The sequence below is a fragment of the Erpetoichthys calabaricus genome, chromosome 3 (assembly GCF_900747795.2).
Source record: "Erpetoichthys calabaricus chromosome 3, fErpCal1.3, whole genome shotgun sequence".
Lineage (NCBI taxonomy): Eukaryota > Metazoa > Chordata > Cladistia > Polypteriformes > Polypteridae > Erpetoichthys > Erpetoichthys calabaricus.
The window spans coordinates 2,041,284-2,060,412 of NC_041396.2; the positions used below are offsets into that span (position 1 = coordinate 2,041,284).

A 19,129-nucleotide genomic window follows, 5' to 3' on the forward strand; every position below is an offset into this window, starting at 1 on the left:
CACTGTCGTATCATGCATCAGTGTCACTTTCCATGTCAAAGTCTGATGACCAAATCACATTGTCACCACTATTCAAGCAATGGTTCAGTTTCAGTTTGTTCTAAAACTGCCTTAACAGTGAAATTTTTGCCTTCTGTTTTTAGTTGAGGCTCCACCCCACTTATGAATATTGATGAGTTACCTCAGTGTGCCAAAACATACAGAATTTTTTGCACCATGATGTTATTTCATCAAGTAGATGGCAGCAGAATTCTGTCCCAACCATCATTTGAGCTTAAAAATGTAAAGCAGGTCATTACATATCCACCCAAGCGTGATTTGATGTTAATTGTAACTGCACCCCATCATGCTCAGGGTTGACACCCAGTAGAGTTAACCCCCTCCTATTCTATATCCTCATAAATGTTTCTTACTGTACACCTCAGCAACTCCACTCTGATTAACGTCAATTATTATTTGAAACCTCAATTTTGTGAACAAAACCTGCAACAGAAGTACAGGACGAGGTCCAGAAAAGCATCTAGTCAGCCCACCTACGCCAATGCAGGATGCCAGGGTTATATTATAGCACGTCTCTGGAATAATCTCTGGGATTTGACACCAATCAGTGTGTCTGAATTAAAGAAGTTCTGTAAAGAAGAATGGACTAACAGCGATGTGAAAGCCTGATATAAAATTACAGGAAGCATTTATTTGCGATTTTTGCTGCTAAAGGTGCTGCAGCTACTGAATCTAAGGGGGCAATTACTTTTTCATTTGGATGGTAGGGGTGTTGGAAAACTTTGTTTCTTGGATAAAGAAAGTCCCGATTTAAAAACTTAATTGTGTGTTAACTTTAAGCTACGTTACGTTTGACGACTTTTCCGGTGGTTTTCAGTTATGGACTTCATTTACATAATTTTAGCAAGCCAGAGGCAGTAGGCGTGTCATGTGACGCACACAGCTCGCTCCAACTATGGAGACTCCAACCAGAGACTCACGCCAATTATTCCGTCGATTTTGTCTTTAGTTGTAGGGGCTGCTCTGTGTGCATGAGAAGTGATGAAAGTACAATGAATAAAAATGCAGCAACAAGGAATAAGGACTGCGTGTGTTTTGGGCCTCGCAAAAACAATTTTGACTCATCTGTCTGGTCTGATGACTCATGTTTTACCCACTGCGACAGAATGGAATAAAATAAATAAATAAGGGCATGGATTGCTGGTGAACTTGCCTCATCTGTTAATCCTTCGTACAGCACGTTATTGGCTGTCAGAAAAAGGGGCAACCTCGACTGTGCTGAAAAGTCATCATGCTGTTGCTAAATTTGACATGCCCAGCCATTTTCAGCCATGTGAAGTGACATGGTCTGGCGACGAGATCCGAGAAGTCGCATAATGCAACATCAGCTTTAGGTTTCCTTTCTCTAATACTGCACTTTGTCTAAAGGTCAAAGGCCATTCATTGTGCAAAACAGGTACAAATGAAAGGTATTAGGAAGGACGCAAATGCTTTTTCAAATATTGAATAAATCCAGACCCTTAGCGTTTAAGGAAGATGTGTTGCCTTTATTTTCCTGCCTGATATGTCAACTGAACTGTCAATGCACTTCTTTTCTTACTTTAATGGAAAATGTTTGATTCTTTGTGCATGTCAGTCCAATACATTCTGGTAGCAACAGAATGATTTACAGGTAGTCACTGCCTTGTGCTCATATGACTCGGGATATCACAAGAACATGAATGAATGTTTGTTCAAAGGTTTGGAAAGTTTAGTTTGTTTCCATATTAGGTATTAGGCTTTTCCACTGATGTTTTTGGGCTTAAAGATCATCACTGTATATTTCTGAATATTCAGGGTCTTTACTCCTCTGCCTTACCTTGAACACGAACTTGACAATAAAGCCCAACTGTATCACCCTAGGTGTGGTTTTAATGTAGAAATAAGAGATGCATGTGGATGTTTAACACTTAGGATTTTTCACCTAGACTGATATGACTACAAGCCCACCAAGCAACAACTACAGAGAGGCACATACGGAGATTCAAGCGCTGGCATCTGAGCTGGACGGGCAATCTCCACCAATTTCCTCAAATGCTGCCCTTCTTTCTTGAGCTCGCTGGCACGCAAATGCAGTTTCTTACGAGTAATGCTGTCAAGACTTCCACCTGTCCGGACCTCCTTCATGAAGGCATCTAAAGGGTCATCTGCTGACGGCTGACAGTCACCTGTACAAAAGTAATAAAACAGGAAAGTCAATTGAACTCTTTGACTATTTAAATAACATAAATGACAGCATCAGTGAAATCCTGAGTCATTAAAGCGTGCGCATAATGCAGCCGTGAGGTTTTTCATGTAACGGAAATTCTGAATACAAACTTTTTCAGTCTACACTTTCAGAGAAAACTTTACATAATTCGTTCATTCTTACATTCAGTTCTAAACTAATTACTTTTTGCAGCCTTCTGGTGTTTGACTAATTTGTACTGGGGATCTGTTTGTGGTCAGGAGTGGCTGTTGAATGAGCAAAAGAGGAAAGTTTACTTAAATACACAAGTTGAAGAATCCTCTCTCAAGGCAATTTTATTTTTTGATTTTATTAAAATCAAATAACATTCCATATAAATAACTCAAGTTTTACAAAAATAGGTTTGAAACAAATCAACCCCCACCCCTGAGAAAGAGAGCTAGGCCAGCAGAGTAAAACTTTAAGCTAGTAGAAATAAGTAGATAGATAAATTAATAAATGAATAAAGATAAGTGGAGTAAGAGGAGGGAGAATCTGCTTCCTCAACTTAAATGCTTATTCTAAAATGTTCTTGATTAGATCCTGCCAGGTTTTGAAAAGATTCTGCACAGATCCTCTAAGTGTGAATTTGTTTTTTTCCAGTTTCAAATAGCTTACAACATCAGGGACCCACTGACCTAAAATAAGAGAGTTAGGATTCTTCCAGTTGAGCAAGACAAGTCTACGTGCCAGTAGTGTAGTAAAGGCCATTACAGTTTGTCTGTCCTTCTCCACTTTAAGCCCCTCTGTAAGCCCACCAAACACAGCTGTTAGTGGATCAGGAGGGATTGGGACACCAAGGCTGTTTGAAAGGCATTTAAAGATTTTGGTCCAGAATGATGTTAATTTGGTGCAGGCCCAGAACATATGGCCCAGTGAGGCTAGAACTCGATTGCAACGATCACAGTTTGGATGTCAGCCTGGAAACATTTTGGACAATTTTAAACGAGAGAGATGCGCTCGATATATAATTTTGAGTTGAATAATTCTATGCTTTGCGCATATGGAGCTCGAGTGAATTCTGTGCATTGCTACTTCCCACTCCTTTTCTGAGATGCTGAGTGAGAGATCCTTTTCCCATTGTACTCTGGGATCTTTGAAAGGGAGGGACTGTTAAATAGTTGTATATACTATGGGGATGCAGTCCGAGTCCTCAAGACTGATCGATATTAGAGATAGGTGGGAGGTGAGTAAAATTGGGCAGGTTCTGTTTAACAAAGTTTCTAATTTGGAGGTACTGAAAGAAATGTGTTGCTGGAAAGTTAAATTTGGAGTGTAATTGTTGGTAGGATGCGAAGACGTTGTCTATGTACAGATCTCTAAGTGATTTGATCCTGAATTTTTTCCAGACATTAAAAACTGTGTACGTTTGAGAGGGTGGAAAAAGGTGGTTATCATTTAGAGGTGCCACAGATAAAAGCTTCTTTATCTTAAAATACTTCCTACATTGGTTCCATATACTGAGTGAGCGAAGCACAATTGGGTTATTAGTATAATTGTGATAACTTGCATTTATTACATTGCAAAGCAAGAAATATAAAGAATTTGTCCTCACAGGTGGTGCAGTGGTAGTGCTGCTGCTTTGCAGTAAGGAGACTGTGGAAGATTGTGGGTTCGCTTCCCGGTTCCTCCCTGTGTGGATAGCGCTTTGAGTACTGAGAAAAGCGCTATATAAATGTAATGAATGAATGAAGTACTGCAGTATTTTATTTCTATTGTGGACCAAGCCTGTGTATGTTCATCTATTTCTGTTCATGTCCAGGTTTTTATAGCTTGTATATTTGCTGCCCAGTAATAAAATTGGATTGTCGGCCTGGAAACATTTTGGACAATTTTGGACAATTTTAAACGAGAGAGATGCGCTCGATATATAATTTTGAGTTGAATAATTCTATGCTATGAAAGTTCGGTAGAGCCATGCCACCTTCCGCCTTAGGGCTTTGTAGGGTCGCCCTCTGGATACGTGGATGTTCTGAATTCCAAATAAATGAGGTTATGGTTGAATCTAACATCTTAGAAAATGATTTATTGATGTATATTGGAATGTTTTGAAATAGAACGAGAAGCTTAGGAAGGATATTCATCTTAATAATGTTAATTCTTCCAGCGAAATTAAAATGAAGGGTTGACCAACTATGCAAGTCTTGGTTAATTTTTTCCATACAGACAGCAACATTTTGTTGGTAAAGAGCTTTTTTTTTATTTGTCAGTAATAATGCTGTGGCAAGTGGGTTATTTTTACAGACCATTTTCTTTTTCCTGCTAAGCATTGAGAAGAAAGACGAATCACGGAAGTGGGTCGCCACTGTCACCCCTCTCTGTTTCTACTTGAAGTACTGGTAATGGTTTTTAGTATGTTGGCAAGTACCTCCTGTCCGCTCCTAACCCGTGGGCTCCACAGCCAAATGTTAGTGTATCACGGCACATTCAGAAAATGGAGCTCTGGTTGCTGTTTCCTATTCACTTGCTAACTAAACAGTTTTAAAAATACATTGTAATCAGTGCCTCATTTTATTAGGTAAGTTATGTCACAATTAGCCGTGCAACATCTACAGATAGGGTAAAGCAAAGTGAATTGTAGAGCATATGAGAACATGAGAGCAACCATTAAGAAGGATATCAGTGAGGCTAAAAGACAGTTGGAGGAATAGAGCAGATAAGGCGAAAGAAGACCCTAAGAGATTCTGTCAGTATTTTAGTAAAAGGTCAGTCAAGGTGGAGGTCAAGTGCATAAGGAATAGTAAAGGAGAATTAAAAGATACAGACAGTGAAATAGCAGATGAGCTAAACTTACATTTTTCTGAGGTGTTTACAACTGAGTGAGTGGATAACCTCAGAGTGGTAACAGGGACTACTAAGGAGGTACTGAGGGATTTGGAAATTGTACAGAGAGAGAAGAGCTGCTCAGATTAAATAGGCCAAATTCAAACAAATCACCAGGGCCAGATAATATTTATCCTCGAGTTCTTAAGGAGGCTAGTGAGTACAGATATAAACCCTTGACACATATTTTTAGGACGTCACTGCACACTGGAGCGATTCCAAATTCTAAGCTATCAACTTCCCGACAGTGTTCAGAAGCCATTAAGAAGGCAAACAGAATGTCAGGTTATATAGCACCTTGATGTGTGGAGTACAAGTCAAAGAAGGTTCTGCTCAAGCTTTATAACACACTGGTGAGGCCTCATCTGGAGTCCTGTGTGCAGTTTTGGTCTCCAGGCTACAAAAAAGACATAGCAGCACAAGAAAATGTCCAGAGAAGAGCGACTGGGCTGATTCAGGGCTACAGGGGATGAGTTATGAGGAAAGATTCAAAGAGCTGAGCCTTTACAGTTTAAGCAAAAGAAGATTAAGAGGTGACATGATTGAAGTGTTTAAAATTATGAAGGGAATTAGTACAGTGGATCGAGATGGTTATTTTAAAAAGAGTTAATCAAGAACACGGGGACACAGTTGGAAACTTGTTAAGGGTAAATTTCGCACAAACATTAGGAAGTTTTTCTTTACACAAAGAATGATAGACACTTGGAATAAGCTATCAAGTAGTGTGGTGGACAGTAAGACTTTAGGGACTTTCAAAACTCGACTTGAAAAGCCTAATTAGAAAAACGAGAGGAAAAATAACGACTAATAGAGGAAATACCACTCTCATTAGAATACACTGACTGTCACACAGAGGGAAACAGCTGATGGTCTGACCACAAGGTCTCATAGTAGAGTCCAGGGAGGTCAACGTGTCTTTCTTTATAGCTGGTAATAGAATTTGTTTTTTATTTCTATGATTAATTCCTGCATTCATTTTGCCACATTAATAATAAAAGATCAACTAAAATGTTTAATGGACTTGAATGAATGACTCCCTCTATCGCTCTTTTTTATTTCCTGTATTTTCTTCAATTTCAATTATCCTTTTTTTTAGGTTGCAGTGTCAGTTTATAGGGTCGTGTAGTATACTGATACTGAAAACGTACAGAACAACCTGAATTTTTAAAACAGTATAGTACCAGAACTTCTTTAACTTCTGTACTGGAAATAAATGGTGGCTTTCCAGCACCTTGCGCTTAGTCGTTTAATAAGGCATTCAGAACTTTAAGGGGGAAGCTCACTCTTCGATTGTTAAATTGTTCGAATCGTCAAGGAGGGCAGCTGTCACCTCATTTTGAATGTAAATATTAATATTAACGTGCAGGACACTCAACAGAAAGGAGAGGCCCTCTGCCTCGCTCCCCACTCCTGTTAATCATTTGTGGAGTGCGGCAGTGCAGGGAGGCATGCTGGGGGAATGAAGCAGCTGTGAGATGGTGGTCTTGGGGGTTATTTTCTTTGGAACTTTTTTAGTAACCTGGTATCAATACTCCAATCCAACGCTAGTTAGTTGTTGCAATTATATGGCACTTGCAACAAAAGTTTCTCAATAGCATTGCTAATATTTGAGATGTACCATCTGTTGGAATGAAGAATGCATTGCATTCATCACTACATGCACTACAAAATGCATTGCAATAGACAGTGCTTCATAAACAGTAACTCTGTATACTGTATGTCCAATGGAGCGGAAATGCTGGACAGACAGAAATCAGCTTATATTATACAGATTAGGTGATGACAACACATCTGGGTGGTCCTCTGTGATGTTTGCTCATTTGGTAAAAACGAGGTTGAGGATTACAAATAACAACTAGGATGAAGCCTCTGCTGCACTATGGTTTTGCGCTATGTACTGTACATTTTTTAAAATACACACTGCTTTTCATTATTATACTCAGGACATCTTGTGCCAAGACATGATCTCTTGAAAGCCAACCAAGTGAGATCAAGTCCAATTGTATATATTAGTGCCATCTAGAGTGGTAAGAGCTGCCATGACAGTTCAGTAGAGATGGGCTGCTTTGTATGTGATTTTAAAAGACGTAAGGGGTAAGGAGCTCCTTTTCAAGTACTCACATGGGAGTAAACACAATTCTGACAGCAAACTTGATGAACGGAGTGTCCATACTGGGAGAGGTACGCTGTTAAACCACCAGACGTCAGTGCAGAAGCAGTTTAAGTTCATTAAAACTTCATAAAGAGCAGCATGTGCTGCAGAGTGTGAAATTTCCAAATTAAACACTCACTTTTAATATTCCTAACAACTGTAAACTGTTTGTAGCAAATTATGTTCAGTATTTGGTTTTTCATCACAAAGAACAACAACTCTAAGAGCCATTTGTTAGTTATTTTAAATTGACGTTTGCCTATAAATTAGTGCATAGTCTATGGGAGGTTCAATCATAACCTGACAAGCTAAATTAAAATGGAATATTCTAATTATTTCTTGTCCCTCTGGCTACAGATTAGTCCCAGTTTATGATCTGCCTTGCAGTTGGTAAGGCATGGAGGGCACACAGTTTCAAACCATACTGAATTTGCCATACGCACAGAATGTACTGAAAGTATTAAGTGAAGCCTACAGAAGTTTGCCACAGAGAAATAACACAACCTTTAAGTATAGAAAGTAACTGAAGTTTAACAAGAAAAAGCTAAGTTTCTAGAAGAAACATTTTTTTCCTTTCTTGCCTTTTATTCTGCAGGTGTAATAACTTTTCCTCTATTTTTCTGTAAACTGTTTTGCTTTGAACTTTCACTAAACTTATTTAAGACAATCTTTATTGGACTGAGGAGTTTCTTTTATTACGCGTTTGACTCATGCTGGATCCTACCTTGCCAACTCAGCAGTGGCTCGATTTTGGGAACCTGGAAAAGACGCAGCTACAACAACAATAAGAAGGCACCCACGGTTTCACAGCATTCTCGCTCTCCTGATTACTGAACACTTAGGGTGTACTCACTCTGGCGATTCGTTCTGTGCCCAAGCACATTTGTCCGCATGTAGCCCCACAAAGTCTAGTTCATCTGACTAGTGTGATCCGTGCTGGGCCAACCGTACCGTGTCCTGGTATGCTTGAAAGAGGTGTGCCCGGGCACAGTTCCGTAGCATTTGGGAACAGGGTGATTGATTGCTAAATGTGCCCGAGCTCGGAAAACAGACATGACGTCAAAGTGTAATTCTCAATTCATTCAGTATCTTTGGCGTTAAAAACAGGTTTTTATTCTCACTTGACACATGAACGTGAATTGTAGTTGGCAAGAAAAGCTGCAAATTCCTCCCTTAATATCATTTGTCTCCATAAAATTCTTCTCGTATGTGCAGGATGATTAACAACAAAATACTGTGCTGCACACTCAATAGATGTGTAAGAGAGTGGAGTGTCATCCTGCCCTACACGACTCCAAAACAACCACAAAATAAGTCAAATCATTTTGACATGCTTGCTGTCACACACATTCAGATCTTATTTTGGCTTTACACAAAGTCGCATGGTCATGACAAGGTGCACCCAGGCCCAGAATGTTAAGCACAGTGTAAGTGGAGGCAATGCGGTGGCTTGGGCATGGTACGAAACAAACGTGCCTAGTGGGAGTACGTCCTTAAAGGGATACAGAAAACACACGTGGCCATCACCTTTTCCCAAATTCAGCTTTTGCTCCGTTTCAGCCAGCTCCCTTTCTACTTCCTGCAGTTTGGCTACCTGGAAAGACAGAAAGAAAAAAAAAAGTGTAAGAAACGGTGAATCGGCCTGTGAAAACAAAGGCAAATGGCTGCAGATCTGAGCAGGGCATTAATGTTCCACAAGGGATTAACTCTTATTCAAGAAATACACCCAGCCTGACAATTCAAGAATGGCAGTCTGGTCAGTTCCAAGAGTGGCGATTTGATGGTCTCTTCACCCTACTGCCAACTACTCACCAGGGAATCAAAGGTGTCCGGCTTCTCTTGAATCTTTCCTGCCTTCCTCATGCGGTCCTGTCTCTTTTTTTCAATGGCTCCAGTGCGGTCGAGAAAAGTGTCATCGTCACTGTCATAGAAGTCCTCATCCTCCCAGTTTTTCTTCCTTCGCTTGCGTGAGACTAAAAAAAAAAAAAAACATTTTAAATGAAACACAAATTTAGAAGGTAACTTAGAGAAGATATTCAGAGGTTAATAAGGAGCAGAAACAGCTCAACTTTCCACTGAAATGTAAAATTAAATAAATGAAGGGTGTCCTGCAGAGCTAAAATTTTCATTTTGGGACTGCAGGTATTTTAAGGCCACAGCATACTGCATTTTGAAAAGACGAGCTACAGTAGGATAAACTATGTTGGAACAAAAACACAACTTATCATCTGAGTTGAACACCCCCCTCCCGTTACATTAATATTCATGGTGGTGAGCCACTAATGGACTGAATTGTTTAGCAGCTGTCCAAGAAACTGCAAAAGTGAATTGACATTCTGCTTCTTGAAGCTTCTCAGATATGCACAAGTTCCAGGCGTGTCCTCCTCCTTTACTTGCCTTTCTTTAACTTTTAATCTTTTGTTTTACAATGCATGCTTTTCGTCGATATCATATGAAGCACACTGTTAGCCAATGGAAAAAGCTGTTACTATGCAGGATTCCTAACCAATAAATTAGTTGTGGAGGCGGGTCTTCAATTCAAAACACTTAGGAATGTTTGAGTTTTATGATAAGCGACTAACATATGTGTCATTATGCACTGGCTAATAAACGTTCAAAGTTTCACTTGCCATATTTGTGTTCAGCAGCAGAGGCATTGGTTTTGTCCCATGCCAAGTTGACTGCACGACTGCCCTCACTTTCATTTCCCGTGCACTGACATCCATAGCGTGGCCATGTTTGGTAGGTGTTTTGTAGGGCTGCAACTAACGATTATTTTGATAATCAATAATTCTGGCGATTGTTTTGCCGATTAGTCGACTAGTTGGAATGTAAAAAAATTTCACTTGAAATTGAACACAAAATTCATGAAATAGAAGATTTGTATAATATTTTCAGCAGCACATAGGTACAGTATATGGCTTATTTTTTCTTTGGAAACACAGATTAAATAAGTTATCCATTCTCATTGAATGACATATTTCTTATTACCATTTTTGCATAGTAACATTACATTAAGGCCTAAATGCCCCAATAAATTTAAACTCAGATTACTTGTATGTACTCAAGTGTGTAGCGTGCTGCTGTCTACTCTGCTGATGCTGAATCGTAGCACTCACTGCTTATTCAACACGTTAGCAAAAAACCATTTGCAATGAGGGCAGTAAGGGCTTTCATGTAACGATTTAACGTAATAAAAGACGTAACACTATTGTGGCTTTGGGCCTGCCTCATTCTGTTTACAAATTATTATTGTATTACTTGGATGACTTGTAAGATCAGAATACAGTACCATACATTTCCGTACAGACATTTTTTTTGTACTTTATCAAATTAAAGGTCTTCCTCACTGCTGATTTCTACTTCTGAGTTCAGCCTACGCCAGAGTCCACATCACTTATGGGGTAACCTGACGCACATCTCCTCCAAAGTGTGACTATGAGCCACGTCGATGTGAACCCTACACAATCCCCTGCGACTCTGATTGGCCAGTTTGGTAACTATGCATCTCCTGAAATACAAGGATTTTATTGGCTGTTTTTTCTTGTCTTCTAAGAGAGTGAAGGCTGGGGTGCTATCAGAAAACAGGGCCTGTTCAAGTCCTTTGAGGCATTCCTTGTGTGATTTTGGACTACATAAGAAGTAAGCAGATGTTTTTGTTGAAAAACAGACTTGGATTAAGCATTAAGCAAAATAAGCACATGCTTAGTGCATCAAGGACAACCACAGGGTTTTATCCCCTCGCTATGGTGCCCTTAACTCTTTCACTGCTCCACTCAACTATAGTTGAATTTTCTGTAATTGTACTCATCTGGTGTGTCCAACTGTTAATCTGAATTGTTAAAAACATCTTTTCTTTGGCATGGTTAGTGACTAAAGTGTAAAGTTTGGTTTGAAGTGGTTGTCAGATTTCATAATTTGTTTTTGTCTCACGATGCAAGAGTTTCACTTCCGTCGAATGCAAACATGACTGGATAGCTCTGGCTAGCATGTAACTCTTTAAAGATTTTGTGTAACAGACCCTTAAGCTCTTTATTTTAATTTTTTTACATAAACTTAAGTTTTAATGTCTTATTTCACCTTCAGCACTGACTGAGTCTTAATGTCTTGTCATTTAAGCAACAGACAGGACACCATTGTTAGGCTGTGCTTATGGCATCAAGTTGGCCTTAATGTGGCTCTGTTGAAATGTGTTTTTGTTCATCTCCAATTAGAAAGTTGGTAAATGTACGAAAAAGTGGAAAAATGTAAGGGACAGATATGTTCGCCAACAGAAGAAAATGCATTGCAATAGAAATGGTGATCCTTCCTGAATTTTAATGAATCATTCGCTTTTCTTGTGTACAACAAACACTGCTAGCTAGTGTTCAGCCATTGTACCTCCAACGCAGTGGGACGCAGATGTATAAACTGCTACAGATGGCGTAGTCTACACACATAACTAGAGCACAGGCTTGACACAGTGGTACAAATCAGCACTGAGGCAGGGATTGAAACGGCACCCTTGTTGTTTGAAGTCCAAAGCCTTAACCACTGCACCACGATGCACAGCGAACATTTATGTTTTCAGAGTTGGGACTGCACCTCTCCTCTTTAGTAATGAAAGCATCTTTTATTATGCAGAGTCTAAGATTATGTTGTTCCTTTAGACAGACAACATAATCTGCTCTGGGATTAGCTGGGAATGATGTTAAATATGTAAAGCATCTTAAGAACACAGGATCAGAACATTGCTTTTCTGAATAAGTAAGAATACCATCTTACCCTCCTACAAAAGTTACTTTAATTAAAGGAATACTCCACACAAACATTATGGGTTTTTTGTTTTTAGAACAATCTAGACGAGAGCAGGCCATTCAGCCCAACAAAACTTGCCAGTCCTAGCCACTTAATTCCTGCAAAATAACATTAAGTCAAGTTTTGAAGGTCTCTAAAGACCTACTGTCAATCATACAGCCTAGTCACTTATTCTATGTGTCTGTGGTTCTTTGTGTGAAATTTCATTTGTTATTTACCCCATGTACTGCAGTTTGTAGTGATGGCAAAAAAAAAAATGTAATGTGTAATGTCCTGTTTTCATGCTGAATGTTGATTACAAAATTTCTGATAGAATAGACACCTATGTCAGGTCAAGTGGTTTTTATTGTTATTTCCTCTATATTCAATTAGCACAGTACATAGTGAAATGAAACAATGTTCCTCCAGGACCACGGAGCTACACAGAACACAGGACTTCAGAAAAAGCTTCACATTACAATGTAAAGTGCATGTGTGCAATCATGTGCAGGACAGTGCGATGACAGACAGTGGTACAAATGAAGACAGTGAAGCGCTGACTAGTACACATTTATGATATCTAAAGGTACAAAAAAAGAGTAGCAGGTTGTGCCAAAAAGTGACAATATCTTAATAGAAGGAGCAGATTTAAACGTGACACTGGAAGTAGGAAGAAGGTAACAGAATAATAATAAATACATGGTGAGTCAAAATTATGTTAACACTAATGGATTCATTTTATCTCGATCACACCTTTCCAGGTCGACGGGTAGGTCGTGGTTTACCATTGTCAAGGCCTCCACACTCCCCTGATTTGACACCTTGTAATTTCTGGTTATTGGGTATGGTGAAGGAGTGCGTGCATAGCAGGAAAGTTCGTGATATCAATGACCTGAAGGACAGAAAACGTACAGTGGTTTCATCTGTTCCCCGCGACAGGGGTGTCCGGGCTTTAAATGGTACTGTTGCTTGTTGGTTTTTGTGTGTTGAACATGATGGCGAACAGGTTGAGACATTCCTGTAAATCATCTTGCACATATGAAGTATGTTTTGTGAATAAACTGTTTCCGCCATTCAAATGTTAACATAATTTTGGCTCACCCTGTATAATAATAAATATAAAGACATGATCTAGTTGAGAGGGAAGGGGTATGTGTGTGTGCTATCAGTCTGGTCCTCGAGTGTTTAGAAGTCTTATGGCTTGAGGGAAGAAAGTATTAAACATTCTAGGAATGAAGGCCCAAATGCTTTGGTACCTTTTTCCGGATAGCAGGAGGATGAACAGTTTATATGAGGGGTGTGTCGGGTCCTCCACAATGCTGCCAGCTTTGTGTGTGGTGTACATTTCTGAGACGGAGGTAAGACAGACTCCAAGGATCTTCTCAGTTGCCTTCACTATCAGCTGCAGGGTCTTGCAATCCATGACAGTGTAATTCCCAAACCAGTAATGCAGTCTCTCAGGATGCTCTCCATATTCCCTCTGTAGAAGATTGTGAGCACAAATGATAGGAGATGGGATTTCCTCAGCCTTCACAGGAATTAAAGATGCTGCTCGGACTTCTTGGCTATGGTGCTGGTGTCGAGGTTACCAGGTGAGGTTATCCGCCAGGTGAACACCAAGAAATGTGATGCTCTTGACAATCTCCATGCTAGAGTCATTGATGTACAGGTCAGAGTGGTTGCTTCCCGTTCCTCTAAAGTCAAGAACCATCTCCTTTGTTTTATCTACAATAAGAGACAAGTTGTTGGCTTTGCACCAGTCCGTTAACCGCTGCACCTCCTCTCAGTTTGCTAACTTGTCATTGTTGCTGGTGAGGTCCACCACCGTCGTGTTGTCAGTGAACTTGATATGTAGTTTGAATTGTGCATTGCTGCACAGTCGTGAGTCAGTAAAGTGAACACAAGTGGACTAAGCACACTGCCCTGTGGAGATGCTGTTTCCAATTCTGACTGTCTGAGGTCTCTCAGTCAAGAGGTTTAGGATACAATTGCAGAGGAAGGTGTTCTGGCCCAGTAGGCTTAGCTTTCCAATCAGGTGCTGGTAGGAATGACTGCATTGAATGCTGAACTTAAGTCTGTGGACAGCGTTTGCACGCATGTGTCCTTCTTGTCCAGGTGAGAGAGGGAGGGTGTTGGCTATGGCATCGTCTATTGAATATGGTGACCAATGCTGGATAACAGCAAACAATACCAAAAGCATCAAGGGAAAAAATCTCCTATTACCCATGTTGCACAATCCACATGTCAAGTCATCCAGTTGTATGCTCGGAACGTACCAAACACACGTGTTTTTACAAATATACGGCTAAACAAACCACTTATGGAAAATGCTTGCATCCTTTTGGGTAGCGTACTCCTGTAAAAGCTTGAGGACTGGTCTCCTTCTAGGCCCATTGGGGCAACTTGAACCTCATCACTTATAGAGGAAGTGTCGAATGAATTGGACCTTAACAATAGTAATTCTTTAATCAGGTACTCTAACATAAAGCTCATTCGATTTTATTGATTTTTTTTTACAACACGTGTAACATCTGAGTGTACACTTGATATCAGCAGGCTTCACTTTTTTCAGGTTTGGCAACTACATCAGAAAAGAATTTGCAGATAAACTACTTTAAAAAAATAGCAAATGTCACAGTGTTGCCAAGTCCTATTTTTGATTGTCAAAAAAAGGGTTGCATTTTTTGGGCTACTTTTTTTTTTTTGTAAAAAACCCAACGTGGGCAATTTTTTCAACCCCCCGCCACTGCATTTTTACCATATTTTTCATCACTCTGTCACACCTTCCACTGGTGTTCGCACTTGTATATGTTCTTTACCATTGTAAAATCCTCAGGGAGACCCAACCAACCCCAGTTGCATGATGGTATATACCCGTTCTATTGCTCTGAAATATCTCTGAAGGGATACAATTACAGCCCCCACCACATCCATGCAGCTCGGGCTTGGTTGGTATGTACCTAACCTGCTCGCTCTGACACTGTCCCCCACTTTCCAGGGTGTCATCTTGTCTACCTCAGGTATTGGGCTATTTTTTGGGCAAATCTGCTATTTCGAAGTTGTCCTTGAGTTATAAATTTTTTAAGGATTGGATATGTTATCACATAAAAAGGTGGAGGACTCAGTAAAGTACCCTTCAAATTAACACATTTCACAAACATGTCAAACAAAATCATAATACATTTCACCCATAAATTTCTGGTAGTGCTGGTATGAAGTGTCAGAATCAAGGACATGCCACACAGTAATGCCAGGCCAATATTGATAATCTTGTTATCCAAGGCAGATATTTATATGAGTGTTTGGGGATGAGGAGCGAGTTGTTGTTTTTATTTATTTTATTTTATTTTTTGGAGCTTCTGCAAAATTTTACATTTCAATTTGGAGACAAATAAAGTATAATCTAGTCTAACTGATCTTTCCTGTGTCATATCTGCCAATCCAGATACCAGTATTGAAATGAATCATTTCCTATGGGTGGCACAGTGGTAACGCTGCTTCCTTGCAACTAGGAGACTGAGGTTCACATCCCAGATGCTCCCTGCAAGCAGTTTGCATGTTCTCCCTGTAGCCGCATTGGTTGTTTTAAATGACTGTGTGGAATAAAATCTGCCTCTTTTTATACATCTGACATTTTAATTGGCTCTCATTACCTTTGGTTCCTGTCGGTCCTGAACTACAAGCAGGGCATCTGCTCCCACAAGTGGCTTGAGACATTTTTGGCACAACTGCTTTCACAGTGTTTAAGAATACTTCTTTGTTTTATTTTTTGATTATAACATATAACATAAAAAATAAAGATGACCTTCATACCTGCTTCTTGCCTCAGAAGGCCTCTGGCATCCAACATCCGGCAGGCCTCCAAGGCACACTGGATGGCGGCCTCCTTCTTCTTGCCAGTGTGAGTCACTTCTGCCACAAGCTGCCTGCCTGAGGCATCGTCTGCTGGCAGTCTGTAAAAAGGAATCGAGTCTAATAAGGGTGGATTTCGATTTTGTAGCATAGAGTTTTGCTTATTTAATGGTCTTTTTTACAAAAGCAACAACACTTATTTCTATAACAAAGGATAACTAATTACATAAAATGAAACACACAAAAATAAATAAATAAATAAGCACAAGTTTACATAATACAAACAAATAATAGAAATTGTTGTAGTAAAAAACAAACAAAAAATAAAAACAGTGAAATATTACCTGACTCTGCAAATCCAAGTTGCCCGACCTTTATCATCAAACTCGTACTCCAGCTCCTCTCCTGAAAAACCATCGAAACATCAGCACTTAGAAATGAGACTCACTGCACTCAGTAGGTCTGCTCACACATACACACTTTAGGCACACAAAAATTAATAGACACCGGGCAGCTTTAACAGGGTACAAAGGCAGCTTCAAGACACAAATCATTGATAATCAGCACAACGAAGCATAAGCTGCACAACAGAGAAAAAGAAAGAAATCTGCAGAAGTTACAATGTTGAATTATCAGTTGATACTGTATGAGAATATGGTTTGGACCACACTGTTCTAATTTATTAATTCAGTACAGACAGATAGAAAAAGCACAATTAGATAGATAGATAGATAGATAGATAGATAGATAGATAGATAGATAGATAGATAGATAGATAGATAGATAGATAGATAGATAGATAGATAGATAGATAGATAGATAGATATGAAAGGCATTATATAATCACTAGATATTTAAATATAATCTGTCAAAGATTACATTTTACCTTACAAATGCGACTACATTTTACCATCTCTGTAATTTCACCTAAATGATTTCCACACATAATAAGAATGCATTTTCACTTTTAGAATTCCATTCAGCCTAAATAGTACAAAGACGAAGAGCCCAGAATGGCAGCATTATAGCTGGGGGGCCTCACCAGTCATTCTCTTCTCAGCAAAGATTATACAAATCTTCCTTTGAAATACGGCAGCTCGTTTTGTCCTTGTGGCTGTGCGGGGTGGCTCCTGCATCCTTGTCACGCTTGAACCAGGGACAGCCGAAGATAAGGCAGGACAATGAGGACACATGTCATGGTAAGAGCGTGGTGCAAAGTGCAATGCTGCTTTTATTCCACAAACAGGGCTTTTGAGACCCCAAGTGAAGTGCTCCTTCTATTAAATATAAATAAATTGCACTTCTTTTGGAGGTTAAAAGACAAATAAATAAGTAATAAAAGCTTAATGAAACCAAGGCTAAATGATGACTCCAGTCCAAGGTTGGCGTTGTGCTCATTCACCTGGTCACCTGACCTCAGCTGTCCTTGTGGCCATGGATACTCACCTCCGTTTGGTGCTCTTTTATACCAACAGCAAGATGTCTGTATAATGTGTCACTGGGACAGCCAAGTCTTAAGTTTTCTTTGTCTTTAGTCATTCCAGTGTGTGTTCAGATCATACTGTGTGTGTGTGTTTACTGTAATTATCTATCTTTGTATTTATTTATTTAAAGAGCTGTTGTAAAAAGCCAAATTTCCCCTTGGGGATGAATAAAGTTCTATCTAATCAAAGCAGGTAATCCTATCTGCCCATGGAAATCTCACGACAGCGTGTTATTCCACAATAATGAAATCCTGGAGTGCAGCATCCGTGTTCATTTGACCAGGGCTTCATCTGGACTAACGGCAGAGCGCCGCGCTGTGTGTATTCACACTACCCATAAGCCACTGCGAAAGTGTTGTATTGCATCAACTTTTATCCATCGTGGTTACTGCATAATTTTCAAATTGCACTGACTTTTCTATTTACTCTCCAACAACAAAAATCAAGAATCATCAACATAATTTGTAATTTGCAATAACTACGTGCTTTTGCTGTATTCAGCTACTAAGCATATGTGAATACAGGCAGCACGACCCCATTTTGATTTGCTTCATCCCCAAAATTGGGAAAATAAGGACAATTCATTGGTTCCTAATTAAGACAACAAAACCTGCAGCCACTGTAGCCCTCCTGGACCCCCTTACAGGAGTTGAGATAGTTAAGACGACAACATCCACAGATGCACACTGCCTGTGGCCAAACTGACACGGTGCTGGCAAAAAGCAAAAACAGGCAAAGGGTGTAAAGTCTGAATGACTAATCCTTGGATTTCCGTGGCTTACGAGTCACTTGAATTATCTGCTAGGCTTTAAAAGGCAAAACATTTAAGCAGCTTAACTGAACTCATTTTTAAAGACACAGGAAGACGCCACAGGAGAAAAGCAAAATGCCACCGGCATATTCATCTACAGGTCATTAAATAACACACCAGGATTTTTACTGTAAGTAACCTGAACAAATTCCTCATAAGAGGGAAGTCCAGGCAGATTTCAAACGAGACCCTCGACAGATGTGAGGTGGCAGCACAAAAAGCAATGCCAAAGCTTGAGAATTTTCTAGAAATAATAAAAACAAATGAAGTTGTTCTATAACTTAAGAAAATTTAAAAAGTTACTTCTGCTATCCAATTAATGCGACAGCAAAACAAATCAAGGATAATCGTAATAATAATAATAATACTTTATATCAATAGAGCACTTTCTCACTACTCACAGCACTTTACATTTAGAGTGAGGAGCCACTTCAACCACCACCTATGTGTAGCATCCACCTGAATGATGCGACAGCAGCCATTTTTGCTCCATTACACTCACCAGACATTAGACGTTAAGTGGGGTAAGGGTGAGAGACAGTTAGCCAATTAGAGACAGAGGATGACTAGGGGACCAGAATGGCTTGTAACAGGCCTTCGGGATAAACTTTCCTCTTTTTGAAGGATGCCAAGGGATCTTTAATGACCACAGAGAGTCAGGACCCCGGTTTTTACATCTCATTGAAAGGACTGCACCGTATTTACAGCACAGCGTCCCCGTCACTGCACTGGGGCATTGGGATCCACCCAGAGACAAAAGGGTAAGCCAACACCAACACCAACACCTCTTCCAGCAGCAACCAATTAGCTGCACTCCTCATGTGGGGGAATCTCTCCAAAACCTAAAAGCTGAGCTCTGAGCCCAGTCTGAGAAGAATGAGAAGCAGCCATTACTTTAAGAAGGGAACTTCAGCTTCTAAAGTCTTGTGCCAGAAAGAGAATTGCCTTCTTCTACAAAGTTGCAG

At 39.8% G+C, this 19,129-nt stretch overlaps 1 protein-coding gene across 1 annotated transcript in view; it reads right to left on the reverse strand.

Moving 5' to 3' along the window:
* The window catches only part of slc4a1ap (solute carrier family 4 member 1 adaptor protein), a 72,620-nt gene that overhangs the window by 21,905 nt on the left and 31,586 nt on the right, over positions 1-19,129 (reverse strand). The window contains exons 4-8 of the mRNA XM_028796335.2: positions 16,214-16,274; positions 15,831-15,970; positions 9,054-9,214; positions 8,769-8,835; positions 2,018-2,207 (exon numbers count right to left, since the gene is read on the reverse strand). Of these exons, the coding sequence (XP_028652168.2) occupies positions 2,018-2,207; positions 8,769-8,835; positions 9,054-9,214; positions 15,831-15,970; positions 16,214-16,274 (619 nt within the window). The remainder of the gene's footprint in view (positions 1-2,017; positions 2,208-8,768; positions 8,836-9,053; positions 9,215-15,830; positions 15,971-16,213; positions 16,275-19,129) is intronic.